The sequence below is a fragment of the Gekko japonicus genome, unplaced genomic scaffold (assembly GCF_001447785.1).
Source record: "Gekko japonicus isolate JY-2015 unplaced genomic scaffold, Gekko_japonicus_V1.1 scaffold1795, whole genome shotgun sequence".
In the NCBI taxonomy this organism is placed as follows: Eukaryota; Metazoa; Chordata; class Lepidosauria; order Squamata; family Gekkonidae; genus Gekko; species Gekko japonicus.
Window position 1 is genome coordinate 131956 of NW_015165875.1, and position 22313 is coordinate 154268.

The following is a 22313-nucleotide window of genomic DNA, read 5'->3' on the forward strand; positions in this document are numbered from 1 at the left end:
GTTGCCGCCCAATAGATCTGGAAAACACTCTTCCTGGAGCTCCTGCTACGAAGAACTTGGCCGCCAGTGTGGGACGTCGTCCATCTTGGATTTTATGTAAATAATTTTAGCACCAAATTTTATATCAGATATATTGTTTATTATGCTGCTGTTGTATTTATATTTTAACCTTTGTAAGCCGCCCCGAGCTGAATTACTGGATGGGGCGGGATATAAATCTCAATAATAAATAAATAAAATAAATAAATAAAATATTAAAGCTAAAATGACTAAACTGAGGCTACTGTTAGGTACGTGCAGTTGGATATATCTGGTCTGAATAAATATCTGAAAACTACCTTATTGGTATAGTCTGGGTATCTTTGGATCTCTGAGTGGAATCTGGGATACAAGAAATGGATCCCAAAGATCCTGCAAATATTTGGGATTAGCCAGAAATATAGAGAGCCGGAGTTCTAAGGCTCCCAGGTTGGCTTTATTCTTTGTTTCTCCTATGTGTGTCTGTGTCTTCCTGGGGCTTCCTATCAACTTGCTATGTTGTTTTCACTTTGATTCTGCCCTTTTAAATTGGTTTTATTGGTCTTGCAACACTGGATTCTTTGTGTGAGTTGCTTTGCGTTGGGTTTGCCTTTTGCGGTTAATTCTTGGGTTTGACATGACCCTCCCTTTTGGACTGTCTGTTGCCTCAGATTCTCCGATGTTACACTTCTTGTGTTTGCACGGCAGTCTTGGTTGGCTTGGATGGTTCTCTGGTTTGACATTGGGTGGGATTCTCAAGCTGTACATTTGTTGTGTTAGGCTTTCCACACGGTGTGGTGGTTCTGCTGGGATTCCCTGGTTCTGCATTAGTTCTTGGGGCTTGTTGGCTCTGCCTTCTTTGAGAGGCTTTTGGCCAGGGGTTGCTTTGCTTGCTCTTGTGCCTTTGGCTATTCTTTGCCTTGGAGAAAGCACGGAATCCCCCTCCAAAAGCAAACAATGGGGCTCACTTGAAATGTGGGGTTGATTTAAAGGACAGGCACCAGCAGCCCCCCCCCCCTGCAATTTTGGTGTGATTTGCTTCAAAAGCGGCCCCTTCAGCCCTCTGGAAAATTTCCCATAGGGAATAATGGAGCCAAATAACACTGGAATAACAACAACAACAAAAATGGATCCAAATGCCAAACTGGTAATTGGAATCCAGGAAACTGGAAATACCGATACTTTCCCGCTTCCTGGTATCTGAATCAAAAAAATGCCAGTTTTCACGACTCACTGCAAAAGACAATGATGCTAAGCAAAGGAGAAGACAGCAGGAAAAGAGGAAGACCCAAGATGAGATAGATTAACTCAGTAAAGGAAGTCACACCCTTCAGTTTGCAAGACCTGAGCAAGACTGTAGGACATTTTGGATGTCATTAACTCAGAGAGTCACCATACACACCCACGCACACCCACCCACTACTCTTTAGATGTATCTATGTACAAAAAAACTGCCAAAGTTGCAGAGGAACAAATGAGGAAGAAAGGCAAATCCAACCCAACCAAGAGAGAATAAAATGAACTGCAACAAGGAATCTCTTGTCCTAAGGCACTGGACGACTAGTCAATGCCGAACCAGTGGCTAGCGAAACAGACCTCCTCCGACGCCAGCGCCTGCTGGAACACCTCCTGTTCCCAACGGCACACGGTCTTCTTTTTCATGCTGCTGCTGCTGGTCTGCGGTTCTTTTGGAACGCTGCATTCTGAAATGAAGTAGGCACGTGTGTGAAGTTCTTGAGGGAGTTTCCATGGGCGAGGACTTGTGACTCCACAAAGCGGCAACAACACATGTGGGCTGCCATCTTGTGAACGGTGGGCCCACGTGGACTGACTCTGGGAACACGGGGCTGTTTCCACCCCACGGCTCTCATGCCGGGAAGGAGGGAAGGGCCCGGAGGTGCTTCCACCGCCTTGGAGAGCCCTGGCGTCCTCTGCACTGAGGTCCCTGCCGGCCAGGGCTAGAAAGCAGCAAGTGGACGGCCCTGCTCTGCCAACCAGCCAAGACCAGGCCGCTGAGCTCCCTGCATTTGCATCAGGCCTGGCCAATTCATCCTGCCTACCCCCCCATCTTGTAGCGAATGAGACACAATCCTCTTTCCTTCTTAGGACTCTAAGGTTGCAGAACACGGGTCTCAGGGAACTGGCCCGGCTAGCCCGGAGGCTCCTGCCTCTGGCCCCAGACTCCTCCCCACTGCATTCTTCCTTGTTCTTCAGCATGCACTCTCTTGCATCTACCTGGCCTCCACTGGCCTCCACTTCCCAACATCCTCATGGCTAACTCAGCACCATTCTCCGCAACGGTTGCAAGCCTAGCCAGCTGTTCACGAACCTGCCTCTCACCCCGCTCCCTCGGCTTGGGGACTGTTTGACTGGCACTCCCGGCCCCCACCTCTTTCAAGACCCCGGGGTGGCCCTGCCGGCCTCTGCTTACCCAGTGAGATGCTTGACCACACCAATGGCTGCGTCATCAAAGACTGTCTTCCCCATCCTGCTCGGAGTCATCAACGGTGTGCGTTCAACGCCCATCACGGTTACCTTGCTGTCCTGCTGGAAACTGCCCGACTGGCTCGTGGGCTCCGTAGAGCTTTGAGTAGGGGGATCTGGCAGAGCCAATGCAAAGTCCTACACATGGGGGCAAAACGCACAGCACAAGAAGAGCCCTGCTGCATCATGCCAAAGAGCCACCGAGGTAAGCTTCTAGCTGGCCAGGTGTTTCTGGGAAGCTCTCCAGCAGGGCATGATGGCCACTGATCTCCTCCAAAGGTGCCCCCCCCCCGCACCGTCGGTGAGCACGGAGGCTCCGTTCAGCTGCCGTATTATCCGCTCGGCCAGTTGAGCTGGGTACCCCGAGCCCTGCTCGCTGTGCTCCCTGCCTTCAGAGGTGAGGCAGGTGGCAACCAGAGATGGAGCTTTTTCTGTGGTGGCACCTTGCCTCTGGAATGCTCTCCCCCTGGCGCTGACGTTGCATTCTTTTAGGTGCCAGGCCAGAATGCTTCTGCTTGCCCAGACTTTTAATTAAAGGTCGGGCTCTTAAAATCAGTTAATAGTGTGCTTTTAGCCTGAGCACTGTTAATTTCATTTTAAGATGTTCAATTATCCATGTTTTATTCTCTGATTTTTTTTTTTAAAGGCTGGGTTTGATTTGTAACTTTTAACGTTACGTTTTAATATGTTATTTTGTCAGCAGCCTTGGGCAGGTGGCAGAAACACCCCCCAGGTACATGAAGAAACGTCATGGCTGGCAGCAGTTGGCCGTCCTCCGGCCCCTGGAGGGATCTGATTCTGTCCTCCGACGGGCTCTTACATCCAGTGGGTTTCGCCACACCTTGGGGCAGCCAATTCCCCAAATTTTACGTGGCATGTGAAGACACGCTTGAGTCAGTCCCGAATCGACTGCTCACCCGTTTCAGTGCTTGACCCAAAATGATGGGGGAAGACAAAAACGTGCCTTTCCCCCTACACCAGTCAAGACGGTAGCATAAGGTTGCTCGCAAAGCGAGGAGGGCAGGGGGCTGACACAGGGTGGAGGTCAGGCCACACCTGGCTCCTGGCCCTCCTGGCCCCACCGGGGAACACGGATGGGGCTCAATTCCAACTCAACATGAGAGGTCAGTGGCGGGTACACACGTGAATCTGCCTTAGACGGATTCAGACAACATGGCACGTGTCAAGGTCAACACTCTCTGCTCAGACTGGCAGTGGCTCCCCGCGGTCTCAGGCTGGGGTCTTTCACATCACCTCCTGCCAGGTCCTTTTAACTGGAGATGCTGCCGGGGATTGAACTTGGGACCTTCTGCATGCCAAGCAGGGGCTCCGCCACTGAGCTACCTCCCTTGGTGGGCCAGGGGAGGCTTCTGAAGCGCAGACTAAACATGATGACCGCAAACCCATTCCTTCCAACACATAATTCTGGTTTTGCTAGGAACATTTCTGATATTAATTCTGGCACTGAATCACACACTAGCTGTTGGAGCTTTCAGTTCCTTTTGCCCTTCCCCACCTCCCCCTTCTGTGAAGACGAAACACCACCAAACCCCCCCCCACACACACACACACCTTCGTTGGGATGATGCAGTGTTTTGCTGGTGCGCACTTGTGCTCCTGCACATTGGCAGAACATCGCTCAAAGGGAACCTGGATACCACTGTCTACCCCACCACATCCAAATCACTTGATCACAATGTAGTATCAGCGTGCACACTGACCACAGCAGGGCCAAGCTGGGAAAGATGCACCTGAACTGGTGGAACTGGGAACTGTGGCAAAGTGTGCATGAGCAGAGCACCACACAGTATTAAAAAAAAAAAACTTTAAAGGTAGAGCATTTCTAATGCGGTGGTTCAATTTCAGCAACACAGTGAGTTCGTTTGATTTCTGTTTTAGTCAACAGGCACAGGGTCAACAGAGAAACACTGAAAGAGATGGCCCCCCAATTCCAGGGAGAACATCAGAGGCTGCGACTCCATCCCATCCCTCAGCAAGGCAATGGGGGGGGGGAGCCACTGCAGACAGGGAAGCCCCCCCCCCCCCAATACCGGTCAGCACTTTCGGGAACATTTCAGGGGAAGACTGTCTGGGAAGCATGCCTGGACTTCAGGAGTAAAAGGGGTCAGATGTGAAGTCTGCCAAATATTTCCCTTGCTTGCAGCCTCTTTCCCTTCAGGATTACTGTTGCGCCCCTGGGGTATCCCCAGGCCTCGGAGGAACACTTGCCGTGGTGATAGAAGACTCAGGAGGGAAACGAGAGCCTCAGACCTGGAAGGATTCTGGAGTTTCAGCCCTCCCGGCCAGTGTTCCCTCTAAGCTGAGTTAGCGTGAGCTAGCTCACAGTTTTTTAGCCTCAGGCTCACAGATTTTTGTCTTAGCTCAGGAAGGAGGGCTCCAGAGCAAACTAATTTATGCAGTAGCCAAATCGCTCACTCACAACTTTAATGCCAGTAGCTCACAAAGTACAATTTTTGCTCACAGGACTCCATAGCTTAGAGGGAGCATTGCTCTCAGCACTCCCTTCCTCGGGGTCAACATCCGCTATCTCCCTCTCTCTTGGTCTCCAGACAGTCACCGCCGACATCCTCCCCGACTCTCTTGGTTTCCCTCCTTTTATCTTCCCCTCTCCCCTGGTGACTCCTCCCTTTTCTTTCCCCAGCACCACCACCGCTTCCCTGACCTGTCACTCAACCCCCTCCACCTTCCCTATGGGGTGTCTCCAGTCTAGTCCCGCCTCCCTGTGATCCTTTGGGTTCTCCTCCTGAACGGGGTTCTGTCTTCTGAGGGGCGTCGAGGGCTCGGCGCATATGGCGCCAGTCCCGCCGCAGCAGCCCGTGAGGCCGCAGAGGAGCCCGCGGCGGGACAATTATTTTTTTAAAAGAGTGGATGGCGAATTCAGCAAAGGGGAAAGTAGCTGGAGGAAGGAAAGAGGAAAGAATTCAGCGACACCCCCTCTCCCTTTGGCATGTGCCCAGAGCAGCCCCCCCTCCCCCCCACCGCCATGCACCAGTTTGGTCCCAAGGCTCTGAGGCCCTCTAGACCTCGGTGCGGCTGACCAGACACAGATGAACAGACCCCCAAGCACAAGCAAGTAAGCACCAGCTTTAGGAAATGCGCAAAGACGGGGGAGTTTTAACCTGCAGAGGTTTGGCCTTTCAGTGCTAGTGTCCAAAGTGTTCAGCGAACAAGCCTTGTGGGCAATGCGCTCTCGGAACTGCGGAGTCTTGTATGCAAACATTCTACTTTGTGAGCTACTGGCATTAAAGTTGTGAGTGAGTGATTTGGCTACTGGACAAATCAGTTTGCTCTGGAGCCATCCTTCCTGAGCGGAGACAAAAATGTGTGAGCCGGAGTCTAAAAAACTATGAGCTAGTTCACACTAACTCAGCTTAGAGGGAACACTGCTCGTGAGCGAACCCAGTGCATATTTACTCCAAAGCTAGTTCCACACAGCCCAAGACCTGCCCTTATACACCACCTTTCTCCTTCCTCGCCTCCTCTGCAACCTCCCTTTCTGTAATGTATCCAGTCCTGACAAGTCCAGACAAGTCCAGAGACAAACGTTGAGCTTTGCTCCAAGAGACAATGGACTATGCGGATCCTAGCCCGCTCCAATCAGGGGGCTGGGTTCCTGAGTGAGAGCCAATGGGACTCTCGGCCACTGTAAATGACCTATTGGGAAGGGGGGGGGTGTATTTTGGGTGGCGGTTTCTCGGGGAATATAAGCTGGCCTGCGAGCTGGCCAAAGTCGTCTTGTTCCTGATCGAATAAAGTACGCTTTGCTGAAATCACTCTCTGTCTGCGTACTTTTCACTTTCTGACAATGTTTAGAGACTGAAAGCTCCTTGGGGGCAGAGGTGGGTTTCCCTTTTTGTTTCTGCTGCTCTGTGAAGTGCAGAGCCGACCCTTGGTGCGACATCAGTGACAGTACCGGCATTCTGACAGAGGAGGAGCCTTTACCTGTCCCAGCAAGCAGTTGAGATATTTGCTTCTCTCCTTCAGTTTCTCCATCACAAACTTGGCAAACTCATACAGCTCTTTGGAAGTGATGGGCTGAGAAAAAAAGAACAAAGGTGAGCAGATTTCCTCAGAACTCGGCACCCTTTTCTCATTCTACTCTGCCCCATCACTAAGAACGTCCCATGAGAAGGGCTCTCCGGGGTCAGAACAGAAGCCCACCTTGTCCAGCATCCTCTTTCCAACAGGAGTCACCAAGGCATGTGCATTTTATAGTTCTCCTGCCATAGAGGAAGGAGGGGGAGAAGAGGGGTGTGAAACCAAATGCTTTCATTTTCCTAAAGGCTTTGATGTGTCCGCAGAGACCTCTTGTTCTGCTTTATAGAGGGGTACCTGCTTAGTGGGGGGGGGGGAGGTAGTTGACCGTTGTTTCTGCCACAGGAAGGGGTGGCAGCTACAAGCATGGACGGCTTCAAAAGGGAATTAGATAAGCATATGGAGCAGAGGTCCATCAGTGGCTATTAGCCACAAGGTATAGATAGGGACTCTGGGGCAAGTGGTGCTCTGTCTTCTTGGTGCTTGGGGGGGGGGGGTCAACAGTGGGAGGGCTTCTAATGTCCTGGCCCCACTGGTGGACCTCCTGATGGCACTGGTATTTCTGGCCACTGTGTGACTCAGAGTGTTGGACTGGATGGGCCTTTGGCCTGATCCAACATTGGCGTCTCTTAATGTTCTTAAATGCCGTGGGCTGATTGGGTCCTGATCTTTAGTGTCTCTGCTTGAACACAATATAGCTGCAATCCCTGTCCTTTCACCTTCAGTCCTAACAAACCTTGTGTTCAATATGGTATTCTTCAATGTCTCAATAAGCTAAACTTTTTTTCAAAGTGAGTGGTGCTGAGAACTGATTCAACCAGGATTCTGACAATGTGCACCTGGGAAGACATGTACGCAAGTTCATCTCAAACATTTAGTTATTCAACAAAGTTTGAGGCCAGGGGCACCTTTAAGACCAAATTGTGCCATGGAAGCTCGCCTGGGAGCCAGTTTGGTGTCGTGGTTAAGAGTGGCAGACTCTAATCTGGAGAACTGGGCTTGATTCCCCACCTCCTCCTCCTCCACATGCAGCCAGCTGGGCGACCTTGTGTCAATCGCACTTCTCTCAAAGCTGTTCTATCAAAAGTTGTTTTCTCAGGGCTCTCTCAGCCCCACCGACCTCACAGGATGTCTGTTGTAGGGAGAGGGAGGGAAGGAGATTGTAAGCCGCTCTGAGACTCCAAGTGAAGGGCTGGGTATAAACCCAACTCTTCTTCTGCTTAGGTCAGTTACAAACTCTCAGCCTAACCTACCTCACAGGGTTGTTGTGAGGATAAAATGGAGGAGAGGAGAGGGATGTAAGCCATTTTGCATCCTCCCTGGGGAGAAAGCCAGGGCATAAATTAATTAATTAGTGTCCATATGTGCAGCCCTACGAGGGGCCAAAAATACTTCCCTCCCCCCTTGCGATGGCTCGTGTCAGGAAACGGTGCGAGATGGTGGCCGTAGCCCCTTTTGTGCCACCGCCCTGATCTGAACCAGGTCCTTGCAGTGCTCCTGCATTAAACTGCTAAACTGAACTCATCCTGCTACAAGGTCCCCATTGCAATCATGTGCTAGGAGCAACATGCAGCTCTGACTTGAGCGGGGATTCGAACCTTGGGTCTCTGAGAGCCTAGTCTGCCACTATAACCACTAAAACTGAGTCCACTGCACCTGAACACGGAGGCTCCATTTCAGTTAATGACTGTTTAATCCATGAATGTATCGACTGTCTTAAAGTCATCGAAGCTGCCAACTTGTTTTGCAGAAAACAAATTCTACAACGCTGTTACATATTGTCTGAAATAACACTTTATTTTTCTAGATGGGTGGCCATGTTAGTCTGTCTGTAACTCAAGTCCAGTAGCACCTTAAGGTAAAGGTAAAGGTCTCCTTTGCTCGAAAGCCAGTCGAATCCGACTCTAGGGTTGCGGTGCTCATCTCCATTTCCAAGCCGAAGAGCCAGCACGGTCCGAAGACGTTTCCGTGGTCACGTGGCCGGCAGGACTAAACACCAAGGCGCACGGGACGCTGTTCCCACTGAAGTGGTACCTATTTATCTACTTGCAATTTCTTGCTTCCGAACTGCTAGGTTGGCAGGAGCTGGAACTAGAGACGGGAGCTCCCTCCGTCATGCGGCACACTCGGGTCTTGAACTGCTGAACTACTGACCTTCCACAGCCTGCAGTTCAGCGTCTTAACCACTTGAGCCACCAAAGCTCCTAAATTTTGGGTAGGGCAGGAGCCTCTTCAGAGTTTCCGAAGAAGTGAGCAGTGACTCACAAAAGCTCCGACACTGCCACCATCCTTGCATACAAGAGCAGGGAGGCTACTCTCCCAATTGTTTGCTTTGCTTGATAAAGAAACTGCTTGAGAAATAGGAGCCAAGAGTAAAACGTTAAAAAAGGGGGAGACGACGACCCTTTGCTTTACCTTTTGCGGCATCAACTGTAGGGTGACGCCATCCAGAGTCACCCCCACGGTTCCCCCTTCGAACCATTTTTTATTCCAGGTTCAAGGAGAAAGCCCCCCAAAGCACCATAAACCGTGCTCAGAATGCGTCTGGGGTCCTGTGGACGTTCCCCAGAAATCCGGGGGCCACCACCCCGGCACGGGACAGGCTCCAGCACAGCATTCCAGAGCGCCTTTTGTGGGGTCTGAATGGAAATCCAGCGTGGCACACCCGGGGTCAAAGTTCAGACTTCCCAAGTCAAAGTACGAATTCCCACAGACACTACTCTGCCGGGAGAATTGGCAAGCAGGAAACAAGGTTTTCTGTTTTTGCACGAGACTGCTAAATTCCTCTTATAACAATGAATTACTGAGAGCATACAAGCTTTTGCAACATTCAAAGATTATCTTGCCTGTAAAGGAACATTCTGTGAACTACACTGTATTTTTCTAGCTTACAAAGTCTTTTGCTCTGTTGTAACAAATGTACGAATGAATGAGCTTACTTTTCTTTCTGTTAATAAAAATGCTGCTGAGAGACAGCCTGTCAGAAGAACAGGGAGATGAACAGGGACAGTCCTGGTACAGAGAGAGAGACAGACAGAGCTGATCTGCAGCTTCAAAGAAATCAGTGTGTTGTGTGATTCTTGAACACCCTATCTAAAGTCTTCAGCCTTTTCCTCACAGGGGAACAGAGAGGCGTACCGAACCTGGAGGCAACTCTGCTCCTTTGCATCCGCCCGTCCTCACGAAGGCGTGTCCTCAGGCAGTGCTTCCTGGGAACGGGAACTTACCTCTTTATCCACATTGGGGTGGGCACAGGCGTCAATCCTGCTAAGGAGCGTCTCTAAATGGGAGCTCAACGTCTGAGACTGAAAATTCGATTTTGCCACCTAGAAAGGAAAAAAAAAACGCAAGGGGATCAAGACCTCACTGGAAGCCAACAGACCCCAGAATATGCATGGAGAAGGGCTGCCCCAGCAGATACCAGTAAGAGGGATTGTTGGTCCGCTGCAGGCAGAACTTTGGAGTCCCCTCGCAAATGCGCACAGAATCACAGAATGTGAGAGTGGGAAGGGATCTTGCAGGTCATCTAGTCCAACCCCCTGCACTCTGCAGGAGCAGAGCCGAAAGACGGCCCTACAACAGACCCAAAAGATGGTCGTCCAGCCTCCGCTTGAAAACACCCAGTGAAGGAGCATCCACCACCTCCGGAGGCAGTCTGTCCCACTGCTCAACCACTCTTACAGTTAGGAAGTCTCTCCTGATATTTAGCCGGTATCGACTCCCTTGTAATTTCCACCCATTAGATCTAGTCTTGCAATCCGGAGCAAGAGAGAAGAGATCTGCTCCATCTTCTACATGACAGCCCTTCAAATACTTGAAGACTGCCATCATGTCCCCTCTAAGCCTTGTCTTTCCCAGGCTAAACAGACCCAACTCTTTCAGCCTTTCCTCATAAGACTTGGATTCCAACCCTCTCCCAATCCTGGTTGCCCTCTTCTGGACACGCTCGAGCTTGTCAGCATCTGTGACGACCTCTACTCTGGGGAGGTCTGGTTTTACTTTAAACGTGTTCTTATGTTTTATTTTTCTATGGGTATCCAGCTGCCACCAGGAATATTTTAAGGCTTTCCACACCTTTATACTAATATATTTCTTCTTAGGGTTTTGGTATTGTGACCCAGGGTCTGGGCTTTTGAAGGACTATGTGTTTCCTGGGAAGAATTTCGTTCAGAACTTATATCTTAAATAAAAGTAGATTTATTTGATGTTCACACACTCTTCCCTCTTATTGACAGGGATCAGGGCATGTCACTTAGTAACAATATTTTCCTTAGGCCATATATGGTTACTGTTTCTTTATGCTTTAACTTTTCATAACACACACAAGACTTCTCTCTCTCAGACCTTAAAACGAAAAAACTGCTTACCGGTAACTCTTTTACTACACAGAACCAAATCTTTCCCTCACAGGGATGAGTCTCCTTCAACCCAGAGACAGAACTTAACTGTCTGCTTAACACAGAGACTTTTACTCTTATATTTCCCACAGGAAAACTTCTCACACAGAGACCTCAGGACAAAACTCATATCAACTGCTTTTACACAGTACACACTCTTCTGACTAACTGTTTAACTGTTAAACCTTAACTGTCATTTCTCCAACAGTCACTCCTGATAGACATTCAAATCATCCACACAGCATCCATTCCAAAACCCCTCCCCCTCTCTGTCATTCACCAATCATACCACTTGCCTGCTTCCAGCACTCTAGAATATCACAGCCATGCAAACTAAACTTTTAAAGACACACACACACACATAAACATGAAATCGTTACAGCATCCTTCCTAAAATGTGGTGCCCAAAACTGGACGCAGGACTCCAAGGTGAGGCCTGACCATAGCAGAACAGAGCGGAACTACCACCTCCCGTGATCTGGACACAATGCTTCTGTTAATGCATCCAAAGTTTGCATTAGCTTTCTTCACAGCCACATCGCACTGCAGGCTCATGTTTAGCTTGTGATCAACCAGAACACCCAGATCCCTTTCACAGGTGCTGCTGTCCCCTCCCAGTCTATATCGGTGCCTTTGATTTTTTTATCCCTAAGTGTAGGACTTTGCACTTCTCTCTACTGAAATTCATTTTATTTGTCTCCGCCCACTGTTCCAGCCTATCTAGATCATTCTGAATCCTGACTCTGTCTCCTTCAGAATTAGCAATCCCACCCAACAAATGCCTGCAGGTTGATGTGAATGCAGGAGATCTGCAGGATGGAGCCAGCAGGTGGGCAGGGGGAAGGCGCCCCCTAATTCTCCCCAACAAACCCACTCATCTCCACCGCTGACCTGCCAGCCGCAGTGGTGCTCCTTTCAGCCTCATCGCCCGTGGGTGGGGGGCATTTGCAGGGGTCAGACAGCAACACTCCCCCGTCGCTCACCCACAAGCCGTCACCATCCCCAGACAGATATGAAGTGAGGGAACCTGCACTGTAATGGGCACCTTTGCCTTTGAACCTTGGTCTCCAAAACGCCCACAGTGAGTGGTGAGAAAGAACACGAAAAGGCTCTCCCCCCTGCCCGCCCGCCAGTACCTCCAGCTTGATTTTCACTTGCAGGTTGGTCATAAACCGCTGGATTTTCTCCATGAAGACTCGATCCACTGCTAGGTAACGGAACCTATTTTCAAACTTGCTGGTGATCTCGATAGCCTTGGGGGCGAGAAACCGCAGACCGGTTTTGCATTCCTCTTGCTTTCCCCCAACTCGACTCCCCCGGGCGTTCGCAACAGAGAGGCAGGAGGCGGCCGCTCACCTGCTCCAAGTGGCTGGACTCCATCTTCTCCATGTCGATCATGATCAGGCCTTCCACAAAGTCAATGCGCCCCGTCTCCTTCTGCAGGCTTTTGACAAAGTGATCCAGCTCTTCGGGGCAGAAGTTGCCCCCTTCCGAGAATAATCTGAAAATGGGGCGGGGGAAGAGAGCAAAGGTACAGCCATCCCATATGCCATACGGAAACAAAGCCAGAGTTTCTTGTTTTAAACTTGCAAAGTTGCTCTGGCACACAGGAGGTCGGTGTGATCCAGGACGTTACACTGGCAGCCCCACCTCACTGGCCTGGCTCTCCAGGGCTACCTAGTCACATGGAAACTGCCTGCTCACTTGCCTGATCCTCCGGATGCGGCAAGTCCTGGGGACCTGGAGACATTCCCCACCACAGGGCTGCTGAGCCTACCGACTCCCGTGGGCTGTGCCACTGTCAGGTAACACTGCCACTCTCTGGAATGTGTGTGTGTGGGGGATCCTCCTAGCCTCTGCCCGGTACACAAACAAAGTCTCCTGAGTTTTATCTTCCTTTGCTTTTCTGACCTTGGATGCGCCAGCTGCTCCCGACTCGCTGGGACTGTAATGTATCCAGTCCAGACAAGTCCAGAGACTAACGTCGAGCTTCGCTCCAAGAGACAATCAGGGGGCTAGGTTCCCGGCCGAGAGCCTATGGGACTCTCAGCCACTGTAAATAACCTATTGGGAAGTAGGGGTGTGTTTTGGGTGGCAGTTTCTCGGGGGATATAAGCCGGCCTGCAAGCCGGCCAAAGTCGTCTTGTTCCTGATCAAATAAAGTACGCTTTGCTGAAATCACTCTTCGTCTGCGTACTTTTCAGGGACTTTAATAAATGCCTCTCCTAGCCGCTGCTGCATGACTGCAAGGAAAGGAAGCCGGGCCCCGGAATGTAACATGTCGTTTGGCCCTCAAACCAGTTAAGTCGGAAGAGGCTTCCTGGAGACAAGGGGAGACTCAGATCCCAGCCAAGAGGACGGATAAGAAGTTGTGTATTGCATAAATTGCATATTCCACGTTGTCAGCCGCCCTCGGCCCTACTGGTAGGGGAAGGGCGGCCTAGCAAACCTAATAAGCAAATAAAATACTGACACCGCGACTGAGCAGCCAGAAGAAAAGGGAGGGCGGAAGAGCTGCAGAGGGAGAGCGGGCCCTTCTTCTGCGGAACAGCCGGGCGGGCCTACCTGCAGGCCTTCAGGAAGTCGGTGTTTGCTTCCCGCAGCTTCCCGAGCGCCTCTTCCAGGTACTGCCTGTAGCTCCGCAGGGAGACCTGCATCACTTCCATGTGGTTGAGCAGCTCCGTGTGCAAGTTGTTGCTGAGGGCCATCAGCCTAAGGACGAGGGGAGGGGGGCAGGGGAAGAACAGGCTGGGCAAGCCCCCCAGCGCCCACCGGGCAGGCTGCAGGGACACACACACACACCCCGGAGCCACTCAGCTTTCAGGACAGGGCTACGCCCATCGCTACAGAAGCACAAGGGAGACGAAGCGAAGTGACACCCCCCCCTTCCCCAGCCCCCACTCAACGTTCCCGAGGACAGGCCTCGTGCCCCCAGGGTCAGGGAATCCCGCGGGAAGCCCACTGACTTTTCTGCCCTGCTCTCTCTCAGGAAGATGTCTTCCATGTCTTGGATCCTCTTTCGGAAGTTTTTGCTGAGTGTGTTCTGGCCTTCTTGAAGCTTCTGAAAGGCAGTTTTCTCTTGGTTCAAAGCCTCCACCACCCCAGCGCAGTGGCGTGCCAGACGGTCATTGTGGAGCTGCAGTTCCACTGGGAGAGAGACAGAGACAGACAGACAGAGAGAGAGAGAGAGAGAGAGAAAACCGCTTCAGGCTTCACCCTCCCCTTCTTCCAAGCGGCTCTGGGAGGTGTACACCCACCCACCCCTTCTTCTTCAAAACACCCACGAACAGGGTCGTCACCAGCCTGGAGAAAAATAGTCCTGCCCCTGCAACAGAGGCATGACAGGGCGTTATTGGCCAGGTGATGTTGTTTACCTCCATGCCACGAGAAGTGCCACTGGCTCACTGCCACACATTAAGCCTCTGTTAACAGAGGCAGGACATTTCTTCCTCTCCAGGCTGTTAGCAGCCCGGCCTGTGAACTGGCCTTGGTTGTGGAAAGGCTCCTGGCCCACGGCCACCCAGGGACTACGTCAAGATCTGAACGGAGGGAGACAAAACATTTCACTCCCTCCCCTCGTATCACCCCTCGGAAACCAGGCTGATGAAATCCCCAGAAGATCGCTTTGGGGGTACTAAATGAAGGGAGCTTTGAATCTTGAAAGTGTATACCCCACCCCCGAATCTTGTGGTTTGCTAAGGTGTTACTAGACTTGACTTTAAATTCCCAGAATGGGCACTGACGCACTATGCCTGCCGGAGGACGAATCTGACCGCACGGCAGCTCTGTGGTTCAGCACCTTGGGGGCGTGTCACTCTTTACCTCCTGCCAGGAGAATCCTGCCGGTGGTGGGACCCAGGGTGCCTGCTGTACTGGGGGCAACGCAGGAAGTGGTGCGTGCCACTCACAAGACTCCTCTTCCACACAGAAACACAGAGCTGGAAGGGACCTCAAGGGACCTCTAGTCCAACTCCCTGCACCACGCAGGAAATTCACAACTACCTTCCCCCCCCAGTGACCCCCCCCCCCATGCCCAGAGGAAGGCAAAGAACCTCCAGAATGCCTGGGCCAATCGAGCCTGGAGGAAAACTCCTCCCTAATCCCAAAGGGGCCATCGGCATTATCGTGGCCATATGAGAAAGGGCCAGGAGAGCCCGGCCCTGACTCCTCCCTTCCCGCCCCCCCTCTCATGATCTGCCTAAATCCACAGAACCAGATGGCCATTTTTAAGCAAACCTCCAAACAAGGAGAGCCCACCGCTTCCCGAGGAAGCCGTTTCCACTGAGGAACCGCTACCGCTCTAACTGTCAGGAAGTTCTTCCTAGTATTTAGCCAAAAACTCTCTTGATTTAATTTCAGCCCGTTGGTTCTGGTCCGACTTTCGGGGGCAACGGAAAACAACTCTGCACCATCCTCTAGATGACAGCCCTTCAAGGACTTGGAGACGGTGATCCTATCACCTCTCAAGTCATCTCCCTTCCAGGCTAAACACACCCAGCTCCTCCAGCCTTTCATCCTAGGACTTGGTCCCCAGACCCTTCACCATCCTCGTTGCCCTCCTCTGGACAGGTTCCAGCTTGTCTAGATCCTTCTTAAACTGCACTGCTCAAAAATGAACTCAGTACTCCAAGTGAGGTCTAAGCAGAGTGGAGTAAAGTGATACCATCACTTTGTGTGATCTGGACACTCTACTTCTGTTGATACAGCCCAAAATCGCATTTGCCTTTTTGGCTACCACATAACACTGCTGACTCATGTTCAGTGCATGGTCCAGAACCTAAAAAGGTTAGTCAAGAATAGAAGAGGGCCAACTCTAAAAATCTAATTATGAAACATACAAAAATATACATGTATTTATTCAACACAAATTAAAATAACAAACAAGGGCCCATTCATACCTCATATACAAATATAAAAACATATAAGGGCTAATGAAATAGACCTAACGCATTTCGGCCTTTACAGGCCTTCCTCAGAGGAGAATATATAGTTGACCAGAGAGAAGTACTACTGGACATGTGATTGCACTGGAGGCTTCATTTGTATTTTTGTATTTCTTTTCTTTGCCCAGTGGCTAAACTTCGGAACAATTGTTTTCTGGTCTTTATTCCATATTTTGTAGATGTATGATTGTATATATTTTTACATATCAGCCAACATGTTCTGTTTGTATAAATACATGTATATTTTTGTATGTTTCATAATTAGATTTTTAGAGTTGGCCCTCTTCTATTCTTGACTAACCTTTTTAGGTTCTGAATTCTAGGTTTTAGGTTCAGTTTTTTCCCCTTTTCTCTTTTTTGTCCTTACAGTGTATGGTCCAACCTGTTCTGCATTTTCTCCTTGGCTGACTGGGGCACACGGAGGATGCCTGTGGGTGCGGGGCAAGACCCTTGAACGAAGGGGCCCTGGCCTCTGGACTGACTCTTCCTGCTCACCATCTTGTCACCCCCACAGTCAGGGAAGTGGGACCAGTGAGTGGGATGTCTTAACAGTGCCAGGGCAAGCCTGCGGGCGATCTGAGGATCCCGATCTCCAGAGGTTTGCGCCTCCTTTCCCCAACACAGCCAAGAAGAGACGAGTACCCAGCCTGACTTGGAAGACGTCCTTCTCGATACGCCCCCGCCTCGGCTCGTGCAGGTGGATGCGCAGCTGCAGCTCCGAACTCAGCTCCTCCTTCTTGGAGGCCATAACTGCCCGTGCGGCGGACAAGGTCTGGGCAAACCACTTCTCCAGGTGTTCAAAGAACTGCAGTCGGATTCTGTGAGGAGCAACGAGAGAAGGAGAGGATCCGTTTCCTTGCTTTCAAGCACAGATGGCCGCTCAGGTGCTTCGTCTCGCCTCCTTTTATGGTTCTCGGGTTATGTCATGTTACCCACACGTGTGGGGCCTATGGATCAAATGGCCTGTGGTGTTTCTCCCAGGCACAAGACAGCCTTTCCTGTTAATTATAAGATTTACCCCGGCTCAAAGGGACTGTTCTGCAACAGTTATTGTTCTGAGTGGGACTCCTAGACTGGGAGCCTGGAGCAGCAGCTACTCATTCAGAGACACAACAGGCAAGCAGTTCTGCTGTGCCTCTCTGCATGGGGCTCACCGAACGCCCTGATGAAGAGATGCAAAGACAACCAAGGACAACAGAGCGAGAGCGCTGCTGTAACCAAATATGTTTAAACTCCGAAAACGGGCTGCATCTCACAAATAGGCTAAACTCCGAAAACAGGCTGCATCTTGTATTTGGGAACCTCGGAGACGCAGCCCATTTTTGGAGTTTAACGTATCTGGTTACCGCCGATGAAGAGATGCAGCAGAATCACTCACCTGCAGATGAGCCCGACTGAACAGAGGCAGGACCAGAGCAGAAATCACACACAGACGTAGTCAGAGGCCTCCCAGGTGGGCGGGCTTTAGGCTTGAAGGAACCTTTGATCAATTAATGATCTCACAGCTGTTCGTTTGGGAATTATGTACTGAAGAGTCAAATTGCAACAGCCCTTCCAAAAACGCTTATCATAACGTGTCATTTCAGATGAGGCTTCCCTCCCTCCATGGCTGACCCTTATGTCTCCAGCGACCACTCAAAGGGCACCTGCATGACACCAGCTGCTGCACTTCCTGCAAACCTTCCCTCCAAAGGGGTTCCGCAAAGCCTCTAGCACAACACCAGTGTTCCCTCTAAGCTGAGTTAGTGTGAGCTAGCGCACAGTTTTTTAGCTTCCTGCTCACACGTTTTTGTCTTAGCTCAGGAAGGGACGGCTCCAGAGCAAACCAATTTATGCAGTAGCCAAATCTCTTGCTCACAACTTTAATGCCAGCAGCTCACAAAGTAGAAGTTTTGCTCACCAGACTCCACAGCTTAGAGGGAGCATTGCACAACACCCCTGTCATTCTTGTGGTCATGTAACTTTACTTAAATGGAGATCCTGGCATAGTTTTTTAGCCTCTGGCTTACACGTTTTTGTCTTAGCTCAGGAAGGTAGAAGTTTTGCTCACCAGACTCCACAGCTTAGAGGGAGCATTGCACAACACCCCTGTCATTCCTGTGGTCATGTAACTTTACTTAAATGGAGATCCTGGCATAGTTTTTTAGCCTCTGGCTTACACGTTTTTGTCTTAGCTCAGGAAGGGATGGCTCCAGAGCAAACTAATTTATGCAGTACCCAAATCGCTCGCTCACAACTTTAATGCCAGTAGCTCACAAATTGGAATTTTTGCTCACAAGACTCCACAGCTTAGAGGGAGCATTGCACAACCCCCCTGTCATTCCTGCGGTCATGTAACTTTACTTAAATGGAGATCCTGGCATAGAGCCACACGGATCTTGCCACTTTCTGCAAACAAAACCACCAGCACACAAAAAGATGAAATGAAAAGCCATCGGAAAACTCCCAGGTAGGCGTGCCGAGTTTTCCTTTGGAGAAGCGAGGGGAGTAGTGGGGTTTTTAAACTGTGTCCTGTAATATTCGCTTATTTACAACACACAGGCGGAGCAGGTACTAGGCAGGTGGGCAGAAAGCCACAAAATGGGAGCCTGAAAGTAGCACCTGACCCAAAGGCCAGAGCTCTTTGTAGCCAGCCAGGAATCATTTCCAGCCAGTTCCAAACTCAGAACGGCTCAAACTCAGAACAGTCAACGTTCTCCCGTTTCAGATTAAATCCATGTCTTTGTTCCTTTTTAAATCACAAGGATCTGCATGAACCTCCAAAGCCCCAGTGACAGTAAAGGTAAAGGTAAAGGTCTCCCTTGCTCGAAAGCCAGTCGAGTCCAACTCTAGGGTTGCGGTGCTCATCTCCATTTCCAAGCCGAAGAGCCAGCACTGTCCGAAGACGTTTCCGTGGTCACGTGGCCGGCAGGACTAAACACCAAGGCGCACGGGACGCTGTTCCCTTCCCACCGAAGTGGTACCTATTTATCTACTTGCCATTTCTTGCTTTCGAACTGCTAGGTTGGCAGGAGGTGGAACAAGAGACGGGAGCTCACTCCGTCATACGGCACACTCGGGTCTCGAACTGCTTAACGACCGACCTTCCACAGCCTGCAGTTCAGCGTCTTAACCCCTTGAGCCACCGCAGCTCCCCCAGTGACAGAGTGGGATGCAAAACTAAAGGGACTCCTTAAAAGATTTGAGTGCCATTAGAACTGTCAGAGCAACCCTGCTGGATCAGAGGAGGGTCAATCTAGTCCAGCGGCCGTCCACACCCCCCCTTGGAAGCCCGGCCAAAGGCAATGCCCCCCCCTCTCGTTGTGTCCAAAGGGTGTGGGTGCTGAGGAGGTCCCAGCTAGTTAAGCTGTAGCCTGACAAGAGAAAAAGGGAAAGACCCCCCTCGGTCCACTGCCTCCCTATCCCGCGTCATTGCACAGATCTTCGCCATGCCTCCCCGCTTGGTACTCTTTTTTGAGACGAGTGACTACATCTGGCCGTAGAGTCCCAAGCGCGGCCACACCACAGATTGGTACAACGGCAGCGCGGAACTACTGGCTGTCTCATTTGCAGCCCCTTCCCTAATAATCCCCAGCGTGGAACTAGGTTTTTTTAGTGGTAGACACGGGGTTCCCCGGGGACCAAACCTGACATTTTTAAAAAGCTGCCTAATTCAATCGCCGTCCTTAGTGTGTCCAATGGCTCCTTTGCCCCTTCTTCAGACAAAAGAAAAAGAGAGAGAGAAAGTGGATTCTGACTCACTGTCTTCTTGCATTTTCATCGAAGGTTTGGGAGAGGTACACCTGCTCCACGTATGAAGGAAGCTGGTCTTCTTTCAGCTTCCCGGCGTAATATTTCTCAGACCTCCTGGTCTTCCTTTTCCCTGCAGGCTCAAACACCGTGTATGTGTTCCCACTTGCGGTCGTGAAGCACTCCAAGACCCTTTCTGACGGCCTCCTCCGCGGAGCGCAGACTTCCACCTGGAGGGGAGGGGAGGAGGGGCCGTGGTGGTCTCCATTGCTCAGCTGACCCACACGCAGCGGGCGGATGTGGCACAAGAAAGAGAGGAGGAGTTGTCCAAGGGCCAAGGGGAGCGCCCGGGGAGGAGAGACGGGCCCAGCAGGTCTCTCCAGATCGGCACGGGCTTTTGGCGGGGGGGGAGGCGAACTTCGACGCCCCCATCCAGGGCCCAGCGCTCTAGGCGAATGCCTAGTTGGCCTAGTGGGTGAGCCGGCCCTGAGGAGGACGCATGCCAGCCAAACTCCTTGCAGTGCCCTGAGTGTCTCCCCCTCCTTCAGGCTGTCCCCACTCTGTGGTTCAGGTCCCTGGACTCAGGCTCTTCAGAAGAGGGCACTGTTCTGCCCCACAAACACCCATCTCCAAGACAGGCCTCAAGCCTCCTCTCTCCACCCCTCCTCCACATCTTCTTCAAGAGGCCAGCCAGATGTAACCGCCGCGTTGTGACTTCCAGCACCAGCGCCGCCCCCAGTGGGCCCGCCCATCCTGTCTCCCAGGCCAGTCAGAAGACCATCGGGCCCACTGCCCACTTCTTCCGTGGCATTCCGCCGCCGGAGAAGGAGCTGTGCGGAGCCCCAGGGACCCTGGCCATTCTACAGCCACCCGCGTGCCCTGAATCTTTCATTTGTGCCCAAACAGCAGCAAGCATCACAGACAGAGTAACTTCAGGCTTTTACTGCTTTTCAGTGACATGCTCTGGATGCTAAACTGAGGATACACGGATGCCATGAGAAGATGCAAGTCCACTGCGGTAGAAAACATGGCACTTGGGACTTCTGAACTGCACAAAGAGCCGGGCATCCGGGGAGATGCAGGGGAAACTGAGTGGCAGGAACACAGAGAAGGAAGGGGCCCAAGAGCAAGCAGAAAGAGAGGAAAAGGAAAGCGAAGGGAGGGGGTGGCTGCCTGCTGCTAAATGGATATTTCCAGGCGCTGAGTGACCCAACTGAGGCATCCAACCAAGAGGTGAGGCGCATTCCCTGCAGGGAGCCCGTGGGGTGTCGTGGTTAGGGGGGATCCAGCCAAGCACAAATTCCCACTTGAAGGCTACAGTGGGTGGACTCGATCCACTCTCGGCACCACCCACCTCAATGGGTTGTTGTGAAAACCAAACAGCCAGGTGAGACCCATGCACACTTCCCTGAGCTCCCAGGAGGAGGCGAAAAGAAAGTGCTCGTGGTACGAAGCTACTGGCACCCCAGCCCAAAGAGAAGGGCGAGTGCCAGCCGGAGGGGTGGGAGGAGGGGGGCCTGCAATGGTGAGGGAAGGGCCCATTTGGCCTCTTCCTGCCTGGCTGCCCACCTTGGCTGGGTACCTCCTGCTTGAGGCTGGCCAGGCAGACTCTTCCTCCCTTCTCTGGGGAGGTGGAGCTCAGGTGGGGGGTTTTTCCCGGTCCACCCCTCCGAATACACCTCTAGAAGTCGCCTCCAATCCCTTCTGCTGCTTGATCTTCACTCTGGCCGAAGACGCCTGGCAGATTAGTACAGTGGTAGTCCGCCCATCATTATTTATTTACTTTATTATTCATTCATTCACACTTTATTATTCATTTGCCAGTTCTCTCTGCTCCCCAAACATGGCATAGAACAATGTAATCTCATAGCACGAGAGATCTAATGAGCAATGCAATAGGACTAGGATTACAAAAACTAGGAAAGTGCAGAAAAGTAGCAGACCCCCCCCCCCTGCTTGAGCCTATGCTTGTCCTCTTAGGTACTGCTTCCAACTCTCATTGTCTTGCCCAGCAAGAACAGCCCCGTTGAGTTTGTCCCCCCCCTCCCCCCCCCCCGGACTCACCTGTTTGGGTGTCACCGCCTCTCCTGTCTCGGGAGCCTCTCCGGCCTCCCGCACTTCGGTCCCGTCTTCGGACCTCTCTGAGTCGCTTGTCAGCCCCAGGCTTGTCCCAGTTTCCATCCCCTCGCTTTCTGGAGGGGGGCTCTCCATTCCTCCGAGGCTCTCCATCGGCTCAGCTCCCTCTGCCGCCTCGTGCTCGTCCCGTTCTTCCGGACGGTCCTTGTGCCCCTCTCCCTCTTCCGTTACATGCTCGAGGACACACTCCGGGGCCTCCGCTGCACCTTCCGCTTCCTCTGCATCCTCAGCCATTTCTTTCCAAAGAGCGAGAGGAAGAACACGCATGGAAACCTGCAAGGACTTGCAGGAGGCATCTCACTCCCCCACCACCACCGCTAGTCCTTTCCGGTTCCTGAAACCCCCCCCCCGCGCCCTCTCCCCTTTTCCTGCCACCGTCACTCCTTCCCACCCAACGGCCAGCCCACCTTTATCTGCCCCCCCCCGCCTTCAGCTCTCCCTCCCTCCCCCCAACAGCAGTCTCTGCCTGGGAAACCCGTGGCCCAGTGGCGTGGTGAGGAACCCTCCAGAACTTGGGGGGACGGGGGACACCCCCCTTTTCTCTGAATCT

The 22313-nt window shown here is 51.8% G+C and overlaps 1 protein-coding gene across 1 annotated transcript in view; it reads right to left on the reverse strand.

Moving 5' to 3' along the window:
* Positions 1-22313, reverse strand: part of CCDC180 (coiled-coil domain containing 180) — a gene marked incomplete at its 5' end in the record, with an annotated part of 77589 nt that overhangs the window by 22190 nt on the left and 33086 nt on the right. Inside the window, 11 exons of the mRNA XM_015411272.1 lie at positions 1615-1721; positions 2450-2640; positions 6466-6558; positions 9786-9884; positions 12092-12208; positions 12312-12456; positions 13521-13667; positions 13922-14102; positions 16541-16716; positions 19640-19857; positions 21692-21999. Of these exons, the coding sequence (XP_015266758.1) occupies positions 1615-1721; positions 2450-2640; positions 6466-6558; positions 9786-9884; positions 12092-12208; positions 12312-12456; positions 13521-13667; positions 13922-14102; positions 16541-16716; positions 19640-19857; positions 21692-21999 (1782 nt within the window). The remainder of the gene's footprint in view (positions 1-1614; positions 1722-2449; positions 2641-6465; positions 6559-9785; positions 9885-12091; positions 12209-12311; positions 12457-13520; positions 13668-13921; positions 14103-16540; positions 16717-19639; positions 19858-21691; positions 22000-22313) is intronic.